The following is a 22609-nucleotide window of genomic DNA, read 5'->3' as shown; positions in this document are numbered from 1 at the left end:
TATGCTTAATGAATATTAAGCAAAACAGCAATCTGCCTATAGGTACTTGTAAAGTATCACTACAATAACACTTATCCATGGTACGCACAGCTAACTTTCAAGCAAGGAAATTAAGTTTGACATAAAAGAGATGACTTTTTATTATTTAATAGTTTATTTTTGTTGGTTAATATAAAAGTTCTTATGAAATGGTTTAATGATAATATGAAATAATGCAAAAGTGCAATTCATTTGAGATGACATAAGAAGCATAGTAACTTACATGCTGCCCATGAACTTTTCTGAAGATGAGTAGTGGTTGTATTTCCCCCTTGTTTACTATGCAAATCAAGGAGTTTTCAGAGTTTCTGGCTAGAGTGGTGATCAATTTATATATGTTTTAATGAACTATTACTGCAGGAAATAGAAAAGTATGCACAATCCTCCGGAATACCTCCTTCATGTAAATTGATATATATGGTGTCAATATTCTTCAAATTCGTTATCCAAATTTACTTCTTCATCCTCCTCCTCATTATTTTTATTATTGTTATTGTTATTATTTTACATGTAATATTTACATTTTCATGGAAAAATACAATAAATTTTGCCATTTTAAGAACATTATGTGATTTTAATTTTAAATGTAAATAATCCAAGCATTTTCTGAGCTCTCAAGTAGTGTCTACATAGTACAGTCCTATTACTTAATAAGGACCTTAATTGGCCTTCAAAGTATGATATCATTTGGATAACCAGCATGGTACATAAACAAGGAGGCAAATATCTAGGAGACATCCAAGAGATATAGATCTAAGGTTTCTCATTTGACTCCATGCTCTAACAGCTTTTCCATAATAGCCAATCCATGGATAAAAATGGCTGTCTTTTAATTAATTTCCTTGCTCTTCTTTTCTCCTATAAAAAGCATCTCAAAATGAAATACTGGACTTGCTTAGGAGCCAATGTTTGCATTGACATAACTAGGCTTACCTTTGTTATCTTTCAAAGAGAAGTTAAGGTTATTTGCCATATCGGTTGTTAAGCTGAAGTAAAACTGGTGTCCATTGGATGGCTCGTCTTTATCTATTGCACTGATTTTCTGGATAACCTAGGTAGAGAGAATGTAAACAAGGAAGGTATACTAGTGCACTCTGCTGAGTTTTCTACAGCAGGACACTGTAATTTTACACTTTATCACAAATGCTATCTTTCTGAATGAGTTCAGGAAACAGATCAAATCTACAAACTTGAAATCATTCTAAAATGTGCCTAAGAAAACAAATCATGTTCTTTTCAAAGCACACGTTTGAAGTTGAATTTGTGAATCTCAAAACCAAGCTGTAACAATTGATTAGACATCCCTATAACCATCTAAAGACTCTAAGGAAAAGAGACAGGCAAGCCAAGCCATTGTGAAATGCACTTAATTCTCGGCAACTTGATGTATGTAAACGCAGTTGTATAATATAATGTAGGGAATAGACCAATGAAGTTTAATGCATTTTATTCCTCCTTAAAGGAATCTAGGCTTTTAAGTACATATTAGGGCTTCTTTACAGTGTTTACCTTCTCTTCCTGAGGAATTTCATAGCCCAATTAAATAAGAATTTGAAAGTTCCTTTCATATTAGCTTGTGCAACATATCAAAGTGATAATTTTGCTGAAACAAGCAGATCGTGAGTTATCTTAAAACTGGAAATTCCCAAGGCACCATGGAGGAATGCTTTTGTTTTAAAGAAACTGCATGAAGGGGGCTGATGCAAAGCGTCTCACCTGTCCTGGCTGAGCATTTTCACAGACAGTGGTTTCATACTCCATGGCAAACTCGGGAGCATTGTCATTAATATCCAGTATAGTGATGGCCACATAGCCTCTCCCCACCTGGGATGGATTCTCTGATAGATAGGAAAATACTTCATAATTAACTCTGATAAAATATTTGTCATACATGGCTATTTTATTCAAGGAACATGAAAAACAAGCAAAAAATTGAAAAATTTCCATCTTTAAAGTAAAATCTCAAAAACTGGTTTCACAGTACAATAAATACTATTTAAACATAATTGCAGTTAAGCTTACCCACATAAACTCATTAATGTATATGTGTATGTATTCAAACATACATTGTATATGGTTGTACATATGTATAGTTTTGATGTATCTATATTTATATGTTTCTAATGATTATGTATATGTACACATGGGGACAATCCCTGATGGGAAATGTGCTGACTCAGGAATAGTGAACTATGTAATTCACATTAATGGTGCCATAGCCCATATTTATTTTAGCATAAGCATATTATATACATGTGTTTTCTTTGACTATTTAATAGTATCTGGTCATATTGTCTCTTCAGTTATTTTATTCACAGATTAAAATTAGCTCAATATCACAACTTTGATATACATGTGTACTGGTAGAGACCAATTCAGTAACCTCCTATCAAGATAAAGACAGTATGTATGATGTAAACAGACTGGAGTCTTCAGAAGTCTTCAGAAGTTTTCTCTTTTGTATAATCCATGTAAGTTTCAGCACAAAGAAACAAGAAATTTATATGTACTTTATATCTTAGTGATTTAGGACGTGCTAGGTTTGTTCAATTTAGTCAGACAATTATTAAAGGATAAATTGACTTCACCATATAAGTACCCATTCTCTATTCCCACCTTGCTCTATCCTAAATTTATTTTAAACCTTTTGACTTACGGCTCTCCATTGCGAGGACTGTAATGTTATGAACAGGATTTGTCTCTCGATCCAATGATTTGGCAGTAGTAATAATTCCACTGTTGGCATCAATATTGAAATATCTCTCCAGGTCTGTGTTTCTGTCAATTGAGTATCTAGGTGAAAATTTAGAGAAAATATTTTACATTCATGTTTACTTAGAATCTTTTTAAAATATGTTTCAATGATTTCTTAGGTGATTATCAAGTCCTGCTAACTAATTCCAGTAACATATGTCATGTTTGGATCTTTTTCTGTGTAGCTGTAGATCTACAACTTGTGTATCTATTTCTTCATCTATCAAATGTTTTAAAATGAGCATCATAAAATACATTTATTCTTCAGCATGGCATTGAATATTCCATTATACCTCTTCAAACATTGATGCCATTATTTTCAATTGACACTAGCACCAATCCTGGATATGTATCCCTGTAAAATTAAACATATCTGGGTACCTTTTGATCTTATGGTCCTATCACATTTTCTTTTGACAACATCATCCCAATATTAACTCATGTCTTATGACTGGAATCATCACTTAGAAGTATTAATTTGCTTTTCAAAGACATGAAAGAAAGTTGTACAGCTAAAGCTGAATGCTATTTTATGCTATAAATTCCATCCTTTTCTTCCCCAGAACATCTACAGTGTGAACATTTGAGAATAATCGTGGTACACTGGTATTCTCAGGCCATGTTAATATTCCATCAAAATGGCCATCTTTACATTCCACTGTAGTCTTCATAAATATATTGGAAAGTAGTTCCAATTTCATAACAAATAATTCAGCACAAAAACAACAAATAAAACCTTAACAAGTAGCATGACAAATATAGAAGTGAATGTTAGCAGCCAATCACTGAACTGAGAACAGGATCCCCACTGGAGGATTTAGTGAAAGAACTGATGGAGCTGAAGGGGCTTGCAACCCGATAAAACAACACTACCAAACAACCAGAGCTTCTAGGGAATTAACCACTACCCAAAGACTACACATGGTCAGACCCATGGCTCCTGCTGTATATGGAGCAGAGGATGGCCTTCTTGGGCACCAGAGTGAGGAGAAGCCCTTAGTACCGCCAAAGATGGACCACCACTGTAGAAGAATGTCAGGATGGGGAGGTGGGAAAGGGTGAGTGGTTGGGGAGGGGGAACACCCTCGTAGAAGAAGGGGAAGGGGGTGGGTTAGGGTGATTATGGACAAGAAACCAGGAAAGGGGATAACATTTGAAATGTAAATAAAATTCCAATAAAAATAAACTTAACAAGTGCATACATTTTAGGCATTGCCAATAATGACTAAATTGCATATGTGTTGAACCTTTAAAACAATTTTTTATCTCTTTGTCTCACATAATCTTTTTCTCTACCTTAATTCTGTCATCAATCCTTATAAACATATTCTTAGCTTTCATAGCACACATATGTAGTACTAGTGAAACTCTATTTAAACATGATCTTCTGTCCTCTATTCATCACCCAGTAATTTACATCCATACTAAACAATGTACTAATGCTGTCAGTATATTTCAAACTCAGTTTGTTATTTTCTATTGTCTCTGTTCTTTCTGACCAATCTATGTGCCACAGCCCTTATTTATGTCACTGCTGTGGAATGGCTACTACATGTAACATCAATAGTTTAAAACACAGGTTTAGCATATTTTATATTTCTGAATTGGAATTTGAAGGATCCTCTTGAAGCAGTTTTTCAAATCTTAATCTCATATGGTTGCAGACCAATATTGGCTGAGAATAGGGTCATTTGATATCCCATATTTTGAGATCTTTTCTAAAGTGTCTTATTTCCATGGATGAATATCAAATGAATGGAATGCGTAGGTTATTGTTAGCTTATGATAGTTCTCTTCATAGGTGTTCTCACAGAAGAAAAGTGGGTTCTCAGAGAAAAGTTAAAGATATCCAGGCAGGTCTAAATGTTAAAGAGAAAGAGCAGAAATCTTATACTCATCAAAAATTGAAACTGTACCCATGGAAGAGTATATCTGTTAAGTGTGTAAACTCTTTTGAAAAGACGGAATTGAGAATTCGGTTGAAGGAGTTCAAATTACTATCATGGGAGTGTATGCAGTCAGGTTCAACTTTAACGGCTCAGAGGAGATACAGAACAGTGGCTCCTCAACTATAGAAACAGAATAGAACTCATATTAGAAAGAAGGTATGATATCACAAGACATGGAACTGCAAGATATAGCTGCTTAATCCGGTTATAACTCAAATACTGCCATCTATCCCAGGTGTAAGTGATGGAGCTTTCTAGAATTAGTGTTTGCCTTTCTGTGTCTTAGTCTCCATGTGTCCCACTCTATTCTCCATATGACCCCTTCTCCATTTTGAAAGGGAAAGAGTCACATTGCATAGTGTAAGGATATAACTTAATTTTTTATAATAATTTTTCTCAATATAATCATCACATCATTCTCTTGTTTCAATTGCTTCCCTCCTTCTCCTCCCATGAGCTTCCCTGTGTTTTCCCTTGAATTAGGTATAAGTCAAAATACTGCACTTTGATATTTTGAAAATATAAGAATTACATAACTCTTACAGATGAATTAGGTTTATTCTGATATAAATGAGTCTTACAGATGTATTAAATTCTTTTTGTAATATGAGAAGGCAATAAAATTTGTGGACCAAAGCTGACATATTATGGTTAAATTTAATAGGTTTGGTTCATGTAATGGCTAATGTTTATTGTCAACTTGAGTGAGTTTGATATCAACTAAGAAAAACTCCCCAGGATCTATATGTATAAGGTGTTTCAGGAGATATTTAACTGGGGGAGCAAAGATATGCCCTGAATGTGGATAGCACCTGTACTTTCTCAGATTAAAAAGAGGACGACATAGGAGCACCAACAGTCTTCTATAATTGCTGATTGTGCCTCCTTTGTGAGTGTCTGCATCATTTTCACAGTCTTATGCCTTCCATATTCTGATGGAATATAGGACCTTAAACCATGAGCCAATGTAAGCTTTAAGATTATTTTGCTATGCGTTTTGTCATAGGAACAGAAAAGTAACTAATACCATATGCATTCCTAAATAACTCACTGTGTCCTGGAAACCCTATGATATGAGACACATTTCTATGTCTGTGATAAGAAAGAATGATTAAGGCAACTTATACAGAGTTTTATAGGGATTTGCAATTTCAGATCATCAGTGTTCATGAGGGTAGAGATGACCAAACACTGAGAGCACATATTAGCAATAAAATCTCAAATCCTACTCCCAGTAACACTTAATCTAACTAGTCCAGTCTTTGTAACTTTCCCCACAGAGATTCCACAAATAAGGAAGCAGTGAAGTTCAATTTTATTCAAAAACAAAACAAAATAAAACAAACAAAACCACCTCTATCCTCATCCATTATGCTGTCCTCTAACACAGAGAAAATAACTTGATCATACATACATTTATGGATCAGTTTCTATAATTTTTGTACTTTTTTTTGTGTCTAACCTCACTTTGCACACAGAATGTAACATTATAGTTATATCTCTAAGTCCTGAAATTTGATTTCAAGTCTTTAATCATCCTTTTCTTATTTGCTTAGAAACTCAAAGCCCTTTATATTTTATTCAAATTTATCCACATCTATAAGTAATGCCTGATGGAATTGCATTGATCTAATGAATAAACATGTAAATAACTGGCAATTTAACTTCTTAGTAAGTCGAGCCATTCAAATGATGAATACTAATTTTATAATTGGCTAAGTTTCTATGATATTTTCCAGCAGTGATTTGTCTTTCCACGTATCTATCAGTTAAATACAGGAATGCCTAGCATAAATACAAATTTATGTTTCAGAATTATTGTAAACTTCTTGTTTCTTTATGTCTTTGATTGATCCAAGCTAATAAACAAATGTCAAATGTTCTTATAATGTAAATATTGATCAAGATTAATTGTCTATATTTCTAAGAGAGATTATTGACTAGGGATTTGTTATGCTACTATAGTAGTTGCCCATAAATACCAGTAGCCATGCTTCTTCCTTGGTAGTGTTCATGGTCTTTCTTATTCTTTCATATCTCAATGAACTAACAAGCTTGTCTCAAATGCTAAGTACATTTTAACATATTTATATATTTTAAATAAAACATAATTATAAGTTGTCCTTCCATTCTCCAATTTCTTCCATTCTCAGCAGAGTCCATTGGCAGCTTTCTTACTTATGATTATTAAACTTACATACAGATTCATAGAAGAAAATATAAAATCTAATAAGCTTGGTCAATATTGTTTGTGTGCATATGATTTCAAAGCTCAAGACTTGAAAAATGACAATATCAGTAGACATACCAATGCTGAAAGGGCAAAGTTTCCTGAAGTTCCACCCTAGAGAATAACTGCAGTCATCTAACGGCTGGTAAGCAAGTAAGACTTAGCCTCTTCTGCACAGGAGCACCACAAGTATTATCTAATTTAATTTTAGTAGGCTTTCCTCTCTTTTCTTTTATTACTTTGTGCTCTCTTCTCCTTTTTTCCTTTTCTATTTTCTCCTTATTTCTTAAAAAAACAGGGGTTTTTAGTACAGGATGGATCAGCTCAATTAGAATTTTGGTTGGCTTGAAATTTTGGTCAGTTTATTCTAGAATAACATCCTTCCTTCCTTCCTTCCTTCCTTCCCTCCCTCCTTCCTTCCATCCATCCTTCCTTCCCTCACTGTTTCTTTCTGTCTGTCTGTATGTCTTTCTTTCTTTCTTCTTTCTTTCTTTCTTTCTTTCTTTCTTTCTTTCTTTCTTTCTTCTATAGGTAGTAAGTTAATCAGTAGTTTCTACTGATTGCAGTTAAAGCATGCTATCACGAAAATAGAAGATAAATAAGTGTGAATTTTGGCAATATTCACAGAGAGAGAGACACACACAAACACACACACAGAGAGAGACAGAAACAGAGAAAGAGAGAGGGACAGAGACAGAGACAGAGATACAAAGAGACACAAAGAAAGACAAATTGTAGATTTTTCTGTTCTTCAACTAATCAGATGCTTTAATTGGTATTAGAAATAAAAATTACTGACTTGAGGTAAATCAGGCAACACATAACTTTCAATAAATTTATTTTTTCCAGAGCATTGAAATGATAACTCAGTTCTTTGCTCAGAATTTTAATTCAAGAATAATTTCTTGCAAAATTTTTAAAAAAATGGTCTCAATGTCATGTCTTGCTTAACACAGTTTTAACATGATCTTTCCACAATAAGCACACTAGTCTAACAAAACACATTTTTGGATTCTATCAAATTTGTATGTGTATTTTTCTCTCCACTTTTACTAGAATTATGTTGAAATGAACAACAGTTTAAAATGGAACAGGGCTCCTAATATTCTCACAGAACTGGTTCCTGCTACTTTTCATATTAACCATCTGCACTGCTAACACTATTTTTCTGCATGGCACTAGTTCAATTTGTGTATTATACAATGGAGAAAATCATAAATTATGTAGAATAATGCATGGAACTATATGTATGTATACTGGCTACTTAAAAATGCACATTAAATTATTGAAACATACCAAATATGTTCATACTTGCCACACCCTATCAGGCTATTTCCAAAACCAATTTATGTCTTGTACTGGAAGACATGCAATGAAAAAAAAATGTTAGCAGGGCCTATAACACATATTATTCAAACATACTGTAATATGCTCATATAATTTTAGTGTGAAATGGTGAAAAACCCTGAAAATATTCCTTAATATATTTTATACAGCCATACTCAGTTTAACAGTATTATACTTCAACACATAGCTACTTTGACCATTCTTTGTTTTCACTGTTCACATGCTGATAATGGAAAGCAAGTGAAACACAATATGGGGCTATTCAAATAAGCTATCTAGACTTAAGGAAAGACACAGAGAGACTTAACATTCCCTACTGGTGTTATATTGCAGATAACCACAGAGGTCTGGGTTCAGCAATTGTATCTTTGCCCTTTTCTCTGTGCCTGTTACTAAAAGATATTGTAACTTCATAATGTAGCACTACACTCTTAGGATATAACTAAAAGGAACATAATCATCCTTTACATTGTATTTGTTCAGTTTATCCAAAGACTGACATACTCAAAGCAATATCGGTGCTATAATTTCTTCAAGTGAACTGAGTTGTGATTTGTCTCAAAATTTTCCTTGTTACAATGAAGACATTTTTCCTTTTAGTTCTTATTTTTATGCAATCTTCCCAGTCATTTAGTTGTTAAGTTCCTAGATGTTGAAGAAATGTTTTATTCTTCTTTGTTTTCCACTGCCATGTAAACCAGAGCAATGCACAGATGAGTTTCTTAAATGTAGGTTGAATCATTGGTCAGTCTACCAGTACTGATATGAACAATGAGTCTGAGTTCTTACTCTCTAGGTTATGTTATGGTCCATGCAATCAGGGATAAGAAGTTCAAAGTCAGGTTGCTACTGTTTTAAAAGATGATCAGATACAACTGACAGCAGCCTGCCCCTCCTTGTTCAGTAGATGTTAGTATTTACTGTTCAAAGTGACATAAAATATTATACAAACACTTTAAATGGGTTAGTTGTACACTCTGTAATCTACTATTGCTTAAAGAAAAAATTAAAAATATAATAATTTCTTGTCCTGAGTAATTTTAAGTATCACCTATTTCCCTCCTTTGTATTTCACAGTTCACTTGTGGAAAGTGGAAAGCAAATAAAATAAACTATGGGACTGTTTAAATAAGATATCTAGATGAAAAGAAATCCATAGAGAGACCCACCATTTCCTAATGGTGTTCTAATCCATACAAACACAGAGGTCTGGGCTTATAGAACCTTGCCATTTGTACCATGACCTCCACAACAGTCAAAATGACAATGTTATGACAATGATGCAAGCAAGTAATTTATTTTTTCTTAGCAGTGGGCAGTTGTGTAGAGAAAAGCCACTATGTTGGATGCATTAACAAGGTGATATTTCCTTTCGCATATGTATGGACTGGATCACATTCGAAGAGGTTCTTGATTTTGCCTTATTGGAACTTGTGTTTCTACTGAGACTACAGACTACACAATATCATATTTTAATTTGTTAACATAAAAATGTTAATAAATTTAGAATTGATGTTTCAATGTCTGAACTGTTTAACATTTCTAATAATAGTTTCCCTTTAAATTATTATAATAAAGCACTGCTTATTTATATTTCAAGAACAATAGGTGTTGGAGATCTGGAACTATATGTTGAGGATGAAAATAAACCTCACAAGCTGCCATCTTCCCTCAATATACTGTATAACCACTCGTGCACAAATGTAGAACACACATATGTTCACAAATACATACATATGTATACACAAACACACATTAAATAGATGTAAAACAAAATGAGTATCTGTAATGTCATAGAGGCAAGATCAAATTATGAAGATTCATCACATTTGACTACCATCTGGAAATTCTTGTCTTCTGCTTCCACAAAACACTGTTGTTTCCCATGTGTAGGTCCATATTGAGGAAGGATTTGAAGTATGAAAGTTCAATGATCTCTGGATGAAAATAGATGTTAACTTCCACAAAGGCATTGTAGAATGTTTGCCATTTACTGATATATATATATATATATATATATATATATATATATGAATACAAAGTATTCTTTATTATAAATAGTTGGAGGCAGGGAGCCAGCTTAGTAGTTACCAACACACACTATTATTCTGAGGAACCATGTTTGGTTACAAGCATTTATGCCGAGTAATTGCCTGTAATTCCAGCTTCCAACTCTTGTAGACGTCACAGCTGTCTGCATATTATTCTGACATGTGCCCACACATACACAAACACACAAACACACACACACACACACACACACACACACTAAATCCTTAAAAACAGTCAATTTGATTGCTTATGAAATGTAAATTTTCTTTTTGACTTTTTGACATAAAACTGTAATGAAAACATAACAATTAAAATGCATAATGATAACATTTGCTATTCTTGGTCTGGATTTCTATTTATCATTAACAAAAAGAAAACATCCCTTCTCCCAGGTCAATTTTGCTGGGAAAACCTGCTCCCCAGGATAGTCTATATCCTGAATCATACCAGAGGATCCACTGCTCTCAGCTTTTGGTAAGAAACAACCCCCTCCCAAGTCCCATACATGCTGCTAGGAGTTCAGTGGACTCGGGAATCCACCATCCCCTCAAAATCACCTGCCCACCAAATACCAATACCCTTCTATCTGGGCCATAGTGCTGGGACCGATTACTAGTTAGTCTGCTCCCCAGAAGAGACTATACCATGAGGCATACCAGAGGATCCACTGCACTCAGTATTTGTACTCATGTACACATACAATGATGTACAAGGCCTGAGGCTGATGATCAGTGGACTCAGGGATCCACCATACCCCAAACACCCCACCCACTGTATACCTATTCTCTTCTGCATGGTCTTTTCTGCTGAGACAGACTGTTAGCTAGTCTGCATCCCAGAAGACACTATATCCTGAGACATAACAGAGGACCAACTGCACTCAGAATATTTGACATCATATCCCAAACCATACCAGAAGAACCACTGAATTAAGAATATTTAATACTGTATTCTGTGACGTCCCAGAATAGCTGTTGCACTCAGAGCATCTGACACCACAACCAAAGATATCCCAGAAGATCCACTGCACCTAGGACACCACAGCATGTAGGTACCCCAAGAGTTCCTCTGTACACAGGGCAACTGGGCAATTGACACCACAGACTTAAGACCTCCCAGATCTCAATGGCATGCAGGGCAACTGAAGAAAAAGACTGACAGACTGCCTGGAGTGTGACTGCCAAAGGAAATAGAAACCACACTCCATTGACTCTCCCCCTGAAGAAAAGCTTCACATAGGGCAATAGTTTTACTGCCCCTGTGAAGACCCAACTGTCTGAAGACCACCAAGGTTACCTACTGCAGACAGGATAACAAATCAGCAGCTTCTCTGTTCCTCTGAATAACCTCAGTTGGAAAGCCCCATAGGAGGTTTGCTAAAGTTAAGGTCATAGGCTTACCAGAAGACATGTTGCAACACAGGGAACAAAGAGGCAGACTACAGACAGAGTCACTCAGACCAGCAAATACTAAGGATAACCAGATGATGAGAGGGAAGTGCAGGACTATAAGCAACAGAAGCAAACATACATGGGCATCATCAGAACCCATTTCTCCCATCACTGCAAGCCCTGAATATACCAACACAACTGAAAATCGGGAAGGTGACCTAAAGAAATACAAGAAAACACAGGTACACAGGTAGGAGCCCTTAAAGAGGAAACAAATCCCTTAAAGAAATACAGAAAACCACAATCAAACAAATAAAGGAATTGCATAAAGCAATCCAAGTCCTAAAAGTAGAAGTAGAAACAATAAAGAAAACAGAAATGTAGGCAAACCTGGAAATAGAAAACCTAGGAAAGAGGTTAGGAATTACAGATGTAAGTATACCCAACAGAATGTATGTGATAGAAGAGAGAATCTCAGGTGTTGAAGATACTGTAGAAGAGATTGACAGGATGGTCAGAAAAAAAATCAGAACACAAATACTCCTAACACAAGACATTCAGGAAATTAAGGACAAAATGAAAAGTCAAAATCTTAGAATAATTGCAATAGAAGAGAAGGAAGATTGCCAGCCCAAAGGACCTAAAAACATCTTCAACAACATAGTAGAAGAAAACTTCTACAACCTAAATAAAAGAGGGCTACAAAGGTACAAGAAGTCTATAAAACACCAAACAAATGGGACCAATAAAGAAATTCTTATCCCATAATAATCGAAACACTAAAGGCACAAAGTAAAGAAAAGGCAGTAACATACATAGGCAGACCTATCAGAATTACACCAGACTTCTCAACAGAGATTACGAAAGCCAGAAGAGCCTGGTCAGAGGTCATGCAGACCCTAAAAGAACACAAATGCCAGCTCAGGCTACTATACCCAGGAAAACTCTCAATCAACATAGATGGAGAAACCAAAATATTCCAAACCAAAACCAAATTCAAACAGTATATATATATATATATATATATATATATATATATATATATATATATATATATATATATATCCAATCCAGCTCTACAGAAGATCTTAGAGGGAAAGCAAAAATTCAAGGAAGATACCTATACCAAAGAAAAGACAAGATATTGAGCATCTCACAGCAAAGTCAAAAAGAGAGAACCACCAGCACATAAAGCTACCTACAAACACAAATATAACAGGAAACAATAATCACTGTCTTTAATATCTCAATATTAATGGACTCAGCTCAACTCTATAAAGACATAAGCTAAGAGCTTGGATACACAAACAAGATTCAGTATTTTGCTGCATACAAGAAACACATCTCAATAACAAAGACAGGCAGGATCTCAGAGAAAAATTATGCGCAAAGATTTTCCAAGCAAATTGTCCCAAGAAACAAGCTGGAGTTGCCACCCTAATATCCAATAAAATAGACTTTCAACCAAAAGTTATCAAGTGTGATCCTTAATATTCATCAAGGGCAAAATACACCAAATGAAATTCTCAGTTTTGAACATCTATGCCCCAAATGCAAGGGTACCCACATTCATAAAAGAAACTTTACTAAATCTCAAAACACACATTGAACTCCACACAATAATAGTGGGAGACTTCAATATGTCCCTCTTATCAATGGGCAGGTCATTGAAATAGAAACTAAATAGATTCACAGTAAACCTAATAGAACTTGTCAACCAAATATTTCACCCTAAAACAAAAGAATACAACTTCTTTTCAGAAACTCATGGTACCTTCTCCAAAATCAACCACAATATTGGTCACAAAAAAAATCCCTCAACCAAGAAAAGATGATTGAAATAATCCTATGTATCATATCAGATCACCAAGACCTCAAGCTTGTCTTCAATAATTGTGAAAGCAAGAGAAAATCCACATACATGTTCCCACATATATATTCCCACTGAATAACTATCTACTCAATGATAATTGGCACAGGGAAGAAATGAAGAAAGACACTAAAGACTTCCTGAAATTTAATGGAAATATTGATACTTCATACCCAAATGTTTGGGACACAATAAAAACAGCGCTAAGAAGAAAATTTATAGCACTAAGTGCAATGGTAAAGAATCTGGAGAGATCTTACACTAGCAACTTAAAAGCACACCTGAGAGCCCCAGAACAAAAAGAAGCAAACTCACCCAAGAGGAGTAGAAGACCAGAAATAATCAAACTCATAGCTGAAATCAACCAAACAGAAACAAAGAGAACAATCAAAGAATCAGCAAAACCAAAATCTGGTTCTTTGAGAGAATCATCAAGATAGATAAACCCCCAGTTAAAGTCAATAAAGGACCCAGAAGCAGTATCCAAATTCACAAAATAAGAAAGGAAAAGGTAGACATAATGACAGAAATGGAGAAAATTAAAAAAGATTATCAGATACTATTACAAAAGCCTATACTCAACAAACTGGAAAAGCTAGATGAAATGGATGATTTTCTAGACAGATAGCACATACCAAAGTTAAATCAAGAGCAGGTAAACTTTTAAAATAGGCCTATATGCCATAAGAAAATAGAAGAAGTCCTTAAAAAACCTCCTGAACAAAAAGAAAAAAAAAAAAACAAAAAAAGCCCAGGGCCAGATGGGTTTAGGTCAGGATTCTACAAGATCTTCAAAGAAGACCTGATAAATATATTTCTCAAACAATTCCATGGAATAGGAATAGAAGGAACGCTATCTAATTAATTTTGTGAAGCCACAAATCAATTACTCTGTTACTTAAACCAGAAAAGGACCCTACCCAAAAAGAGAACATCAGACCCGTCTTGCATATACATATTGATGCAAAAATACTCAATTAAATTCTTGCAAACTGAATCCAAGAACCATCATTCACCACGATCATGTAGGCTTTACCCAGGGATGGAAGGTTGGTTTAATATACAAGATTCCATTTACTTAATCCACCATATTAACAAACTCAAAGAAAAAAATCATGTGACCATCTCCTTAGATGCAGAAAAACATTTGACAAAATACAACAAAACTTCATTTTAAAAGTATTGGAGAGATCAGGAATTCAAGGCACATATGTAACCATAATAAAAGTAATTTACTGCAAACCAACAGACAATATCAAATTAAATGGAGAGATACTTGGAGCAATTCCACTAAAATTGGGGACAAGACAAGGATTCCCCCCCTCCCCATATCTATGCAATATAATACTCAATGTGATAGTTAGAACAATAAGAAAACAAAAAGAAATCACAGGAATACAAATTGGCAAAGAAGAATTAAAGGTATCACTATTTGCAGATGATATGATACCATAAATAAGCAACCCCAAAAATTCTACCAGAGAACTTCTCCAGTTGATAATCAACTTCTGTAAAGTGGCCAGATATAAAATTAACTAAAATAAATCAGCAGCCTTCCTGTATAAAAATGGTAAATAGACTGAGAAATAAATTAGGAAAACAATTTCCTTCACAATAGCCACGGATAATATAAAATATCTTTAGCTAATTCTAAACAAACAAATGAAAGATCAGTGTGTAAGAACTTCAGGTCTCTCAAGAAAGAAATCAAAGAAGATCTGAGAAAATGGAGAGATCTCCTATGCTCATGGATTGGCAGAATTAACATAGTAAAAATGGCCATCCTATCAAAGGTGACTACAGATTCACTGTAATTCCCCATCAAATTCCCAGCACAATTCTTCAATGACGTGGAAAAAGCAATTTGCAAATTTATCTGGAAAGGCAAATAAAACAAAACAAAACAAAACCTAAACAGAATAGTGAAAACAATTCTTAATAATAAAAGAATGGCTGGGGTAATCACCATCCGTGACCTCAAGTTCTACTGCAGAGGAATAGTGATTAAAAACTACTATATGGTATTTGTACAGACAGTTTGACCAATTGAATAGAATTGAACACACAGAAATAAAACCATTCATGTACACACACTTGATCTTTGATAAAGAGAAAAAACTATGCAATGGAAAAAGGAAAGCATCTTCAATAAATGGTATCAGTCTAATTGACTCTCTATATGTAGAAAAATGAAAATAGACAATAATTGTCACTATGAACAAAGCTCATATCTAAGTGGATGAAACATCTCAACATAAAACCAGGTACACTGAAGCTAATAGAAGAGATAGTAGGAAAGAGTCTTGAATTCATTGGCACATGGGAAATTTCCTAAACAGAACTCAGATGGCTCATGCTTTATTTTCAAGAATTGATAAATGCAACCTCCTGAAACTTGAAATCTTCTGCAAAGGATAAAACATAGTCAATATGACAAATTGGCATCCTACAGACTGGGAAAATCTTTTCACAAAGCCCACATTCAATAGAGGACTAGTATCCAAAATATATGAAGAAATCATAAAGCTAACCAGCAATAAAACCAAACAACCCAAACAAAAAATAGGGTATAGACCTAAACTGAGAATTCACAGCAGAGGAATCTTGAATGCCTGAGGAATATTTAAAATCCTTAGTGATCAAACAAATGTAAATCAAAATGACCCTGAGATTCCACCTTACACCAATCAAAATGGTTAAGATCAAAAACTCAGGTGACAACACATGTTGACAAGGATGTGTTCAAAGTGGAACACTCCTCCATTGCTGGAAGGATTGTATACTGGTAAACCACTCTGGAAATCTACTTGGTGGTTCCTCAGCAAATTACAAATAGATCCACAAATACCACTCGGGAATATACCAAAAAGATGCCCCACCATGCCACAGAAGCACGTGTTCCACTATGTTCATATCAACCATATTTGTGATAGCCAGAAGCTGGAAACAATACAGATGTCACATGACAGAAGAATGGATACAGATATTGTGGTTCATTTACACAATGGAATACTACTCAGGTAATTTGCAGGCAAATGGATGGAACTAGAAAATATCATCCTTAGTGAGGTTACCAGACCCAAAATGATATCAGCCAAAAAAAAAAAAAATCCCACACAGAATGCCCAAGATACAGTCAACAGAACTCAAAAATGGCAACACACTGAAGAGACCAAGCAAGGACACCTCAGTCCCTCTTGTGAGGGAGAGGAAAGAAATGAGCCATGGGGGTGGGAGCAGGGAAGTGAGGGAAAGGAGGTGGAGGTGGAGGGAGAGGAGAGCATAATCTGGTATTGCATGGGAGGAAAGGACTGAAGCCCCTAATGGCAGCAGAAAGAATGGAAACAGGTGCCCATGGGAGAAAGAAGGTTTAGAGTACCCTTCAGAAGGTACCAGAGATGTCAGGACTCAAATAGGCAGATCCTAGAGGAAATGCCCTACATTGGTGAGTGGGAACTTGTTGAGTCCACCTCCAGCAGACAGACAGGGCATCAAGTGAGTGTTGGAGGTTGCTACTCCATAGTCAAAACTCTGACACATAATTCTTCCTCTCTGAAAGAAATGCAGGGATGGAAATGGAGAAGAGCCTGAGGAAAAGAGGTCCAGCTACAGACCCAAAGTGGAATCCAGCTCAAGGAAAGGCCCCAAGACCTGAAACCATTAGTGAGGCTATGAGGCTTTCACTAAAAGGGACCAAACATGACTGCACTCCAGAAAAACCCAACAAGCAGTTCAGACAGATGCAAATATGTGCACCCAACCAATGAACAGAAGCTGCCAACCTCTGTGGTTTAATTAGGAAAAAGATGGAGGAAGTTGAGGAGGAGGGCAATCCTGTAGTAGGACCAGCAATCTCAATTAACCCGGACCCCCGAGATCTCTCAAAACTGGACCACTAACCAAGCAGCATACACCTGCTGAGATGAGACCTTCAACACATGTACAGCAGAGGACATTCAGGTCTGGGTTCAATCAGAGAATATGCACATAACCCTCAAGTGTATGGAGGCACCAGTAAGTTTAGAGGTCTGGTGAGGTGAGTGTGGTGGGGATATCCTTATGGAGTCGCGGGCAGGGCAGGGAGGAGACATGGGATGTGGAACATTTGGGGGTTGGACATAGAGGGGAATACAATGTGGAGTGTACTGTTTCCCCACTGTTGGTTCAAAGAGTAAAATAGGGAGTTACTTGACATAATGTAGATCATTCAATGTACAATGCTGGGAAGAGACCAAATTTTTATAGCTTTCATGAGAGTAAACACAGTTAACACAGAAAAACCTGGAATGCTAAAAGAGCATCATAAATGGATTTGGAAGAGAAATATATAAATTAGATTAAGGGGAAAAATATATGCCATGGATGTTACTGCTAATATTAAAAAATAGGGGGCTGGACAGATGGCTCAATGGTTAGTAACACTGACTGCTCTTCCAGAGGACCTGAGTTCCGTTTCCAGCAACTAGATGATGGCTCGCAATCCAAGCAACCACATGTTGGCTCACAACCATCTCTCATGGAATCTGATGCACTTCAGTGTGTCTGAAGACAGCTACAATGTACTCACATACATCAAATAAATCAATCTTTTAAAAATGAATATAATGAAATGTTTCAAGCATAACAGTATTAGCCTCAAGTCACGCAGTTAATTTGATAAAACTAAGAGACATAAGAACGGCAATTAACCATTTTAAATTACTTAAGACAAACCTGTCTCTCTGTGAAAAAATAATGTAAGCTTTTCCTTGACTTCCAACCCCTCCTCTTGCAGGAAAGCAAAACAAGGTGAACAATGGTAGACATTCCCCCCCCCCACTGGAAAAATCATGATATCTTGACTATATAGCTTGGAATTCAGCCTTTTGCTTGGCTCTTTCTTTCTGAAATTTGAAGTCCATACTTCAATTTCCCTAATAAAAGTAACTACACAATTCAGTCTATTTGTCCTTCCTTTTCCTTAAATTACTATATAGAATTTCCATTTTCTCTTTTCATGTATAATATTATGAAAAATGAAAGTGATTCTCAGCAAACCATCAACAATATTATATACAGATGCATGAATAAAATGAAAACAAAACTAAGGTAACAAATACCAATGGCCTCTATAAATGCCTTTGAATGCCCCTTTTCATTGATATCATAAATAGTGGTCTATGATAGAATGCTTTTATCCCTTTCTATACTTCCACCAACTAGACAAAATTTTGGTGCCTTTCATGAAATTAAACAATTTAAGTAGAAGTTCCATTATTTTCAGTGACTGGTTTATACCTACTGTGATTATGACTGTTGAGGGTATGTATTAACTAACTTAATTAATGTGGGATAACCCAAATCTCTGTGAGTGCATCATTTTCTAGGAAGGAGCTCCTGACCTATGAAACAATGGAGAAACTTTTCTTACCCACATTTTACAATTTGGATAAATTCCATAAGGTTACACCCATAGATGAAGAGCTATAGGCACTTAATAGCTACTAAAAGAGAACACCAACCAGTCTTCCTCAAGGATAAGCCACCTGACAGATTATCTGCTCATAAACAGTCAACCTAAATAAATGTATGTATGAGAAATATTAAATAAACTCAGCATGTTATATTTATTTATTCATATGCATTGATTCTCTTTCTATGTTTCACTATAAATATAGACATTGTCAGCTACCTTTTGTATCTACTCTCATGATGGACTGTAACATAGTACTGTGACCTAAATGAAGTCCCATTTCTTTAGACTGATTGTTGTAAAGATATTTTAGGAAAGGCAAATAAATAAATAAATAAATAAATAAATAAATAGTAGACTAGACTAGCCACTGAGTGAAGCAATGTATTACAAACTCAAATTATAGAACAGAAATATTTTCCCAAGTATGTTTTACCTACTCTGCTCTTCAAAGCCTACTTGAATTATTCATTGAATTCACATAAACACCAGCTGATCTCAAATAGGCTAATATAGGTAGTTTGAAATGTTTACATATCAAAAATATATTATATCAAAGTAGATTATTTGATAAAAATGGGTCTAGTTTTGTTTAAAGAATGGTAATTTAAATTATCTGCATATATAGATTAGGTATTATTTCATATTTACTACTACAACCAGGAAAGTTTAAAAGCACATGCTTTTCAGAGACTGATTTGAAAGATTACTTAGTTTATTGATTCTTAATTTAGTTAATTAATCCCTATACTGAATTAGTAAAATTGCTGTGTGGTTCTGTTCCTCTTGAAAAGTCTTAGGCAGTGGCTTTGCATAGAAAGAAAAAATCATTTCATTTGATGCAAATCAGAAAAGGTCATTATGCAGAATGATGACTGTGAGTACAAGAATGCTGATGAGAATCATAGGAAACGGGAGTAACAAACCATTACCTCACAGGGCTGTTGGAAGAATCTGGGTCATGAGCTGCTACAGTGCCAATTATATGCCCCACCTGTGTCGCTTCTGACACCTCCATTGGATACAAGGGTGACGAAAACACAGGGGGCTCATCCACGTCTTCCACAATTATCTTAACTGTTGTTGTGTCACTGAATGGACCCAAGCTCAGAAACCGGGGATCAGCATCTCGATTTGCAGCTTCTATGCGCAGTGTATAACTTGTTTTGGCTTCAAAATCGAGCTCCTATAAAGAAAGTTATCAAGGAAATTAAATTACCAATTGGATAGTCAGCAAAGCACAGTCTTTCCATTTATGAATATGAATAACCATAAAGGAGACTCCATCAGGAAAATGCACAATCAGCATTCAAACACAATAAGCATTTCTGTCAATCAGAGTCCTTAGTAGTCTTCCAGCTCATACACTGGCCACGTGCTTTTGAGCTAATATAGTAAGTCCATTTTAATGTTATGCATTGTTTGGACAGACACAAGTCTTCACAACTTTATCTGAAAAAATATGTTATGATTTAAAAGTATTATCCAACAGGGCATCAGTTTAATATTATTGAATATTATATCTACTTTACTCAGGCATATACATTAAATAGAAAGAAAATTGTTGCGTTCACTCAGTCCCTCATGTAAAAGATCAATGTTTTAGGGGCGATGCTCATTTTCTGAGTTCTAAAGTGCTCAAAATGTAGATGTAGGCAGTGGAAATATATTTATGGTGCTCAGACTCACACTATCCTTATTCCTTTCTATAAGGTACCCACTGTTGATACTTTCCTTAACGGTCTATTGCTAAATCTAAATGCTCTCTAGTTAGGTGAATGAAACTTATATTTCAGACTACTAAATTTGAATGTGATATTCTAAGAGGACTAATGATGTTAAAGAGCTGTTCAAAGGCAGCCACTAGAAGTTTGAAAGGACTATAAAAAATAAATATTGCACTAAAAATACCATCTGTGCAAATTAAAAATACCATCTGTTTGACGTGGGAATCAACTAGGATTCCATGCCTGTACTGGATTCACTCTTACCTACTGTGTCAGTTCCTTAGATTCTCATTTGGCTACAGTCTAAGAGCGTGTAGAGTCAGAGACTTGGAAATTTCCAGCTTATTTGATGAGGCATCAATTTGATGATGATCAGGACATTTGCTTGTATGCATATTTTAAGTGGTCTGTCAGGTAATTCTGACACAATTCCTTATTTAGATATTTCCCAGTGGTTGAGAAATTTTCCTAGGCCTGCCCCTACAATTCAATGCTTGTTATCAGGATCAAGTAGATAATCTGTATTCACCAGAAAGTGTTTGCAGACATTGACCAACTATGAAAACATTGTACATAAACTTGTTTTAGTCTCATGTTATCTATATAAATGTCAAAATGTACGAGAAAAGCTTTTATCTAACTATAACTATGTTAAACAGGGCAGGTTAAGATTCTATTTGCTATCTCTTTGCAAACCAATGCAAACCCTAAACTACTTTAAGATATGCAGTGAAACACATTCAACAGTACAAAAAAGTTACTGTTCAAGTAAAGTTTTGTCTCACCAGTAATAATAATTTGAAATTTGCTACAAAAGTAAACATAATTATTTTATATTACTTATTTTTAAACATGTTTAGAAGGCAGCATATGAAGTACAGAATCTGGAAGTTATACATTCTTATAAAAGCACTAATACTCAAGAAATAGTCTGTCTAGAGCATGATGAAAACAAGATAATCAAAGAATTTGGATAAAATAGTATAAATCAAGTATCAAGGACATGTGACATTAAAAAAACAATTGCAGAGTATGTCACAGACAGCCATGTGTACACTGTTCAAGTGGGAAGTAGTATCATTAATAGTAATAATAACAAATACATTTTTAAAATGGCATTTAATTCACTTTCTTTTCTGCATTATTGATATTCATGAAATGGATTTTAAAAGTGTTATATTTGTTTACCAGGATAATCCTTTACACAGTGGTAATGATGATCTTAAAATGGTCCATAAGAAGAAAGGAAACCACAGGTATAAAACTTGAATCTCTTAATACTGGAAGTTGTATAAGAAATCTGCATCATACTGGATCCTTGAATATATATTAATAAGTAAGATTAATGAGGCATGGATGTCTCTATAAAGTTCAAAATTAGTAAAGCCACAAAGTCACTCTGGGAATTATAGGTGTTGATTAATGACCTATCAAGGATTCTGATGTCAGAGTCATAAGCCAGGGTCAAAAGCAGCTGGTTTGCTAAAATTGATTCACTGGCTGCAAAAGAGATATTTTAAGTTTATTATCAGCAAGGATGATAAAATTGAGCATTAAAATAAGTTTATATCTAAGACCAGGATCTGTCAATTTCCTGCATCTAGCCAGTTGGTAAACATCAGACTTAATAGGCAGCATATTCTCTACCACATGTGAAGAAAGAGGCATAGTCATACATCAGTGATTCTACACAGATGACACGTAATTCTGTGTCATTTCTGTATATCCCAGAGCATCCAGGTTTTCCAGTGACTTAAAATCAGAAAATAATTTAGTCCCTAGATTTTATGAAACACAC

General features: G+C 35.0%; 1 protein-coding gene across 2 annotated transcripts in view; it reads right to left on the bottom strand.

The window, feature by feature from the left end:
• The window catches only part of Cdh7 (cadherin 7), a 153061-nt gene that overhangs the window by 23249 nt on the left and 107203 nt on the right, over window positions 1-22609 (bottom strand). For both annotated transcript variants that reach the window (XM_087580490.1, NM_001012737.2), the window contains 4 exon segments: window positions 20017-20270; window positions 2696-2832; window positions 1756-1877; window positions 973-1090 (listed from right to left, as the gene is read on the bottom strand). In XM_087580490.1, coding sequence (XP_087436616.1) covers window positions 973-1090; window positions 1756-1877; window positions 2696-2832; window positions 20017-20270 — 631 coding nt within the window.

The sequence above is a fragment of the Rattus norvegicus genome, chromosome 13, assembly GCF_021556685.1.
Source record: "Rattus norvegicus strain SHRSP/BbbUtx chromosome 13, alternate assembly SHRSP_T2T, whole genome shotgun sequence".
Classification (NCBI taxonomy): domain Eukaryota; kingdom Metazoa; phylum Chordata; class Mammalia; order Rodentia; family Muridae; genus Rattus; species Rattus norvegicus.
This window is presented reverse-complemented; position numbering and strand designations above follow the sequence as displayed.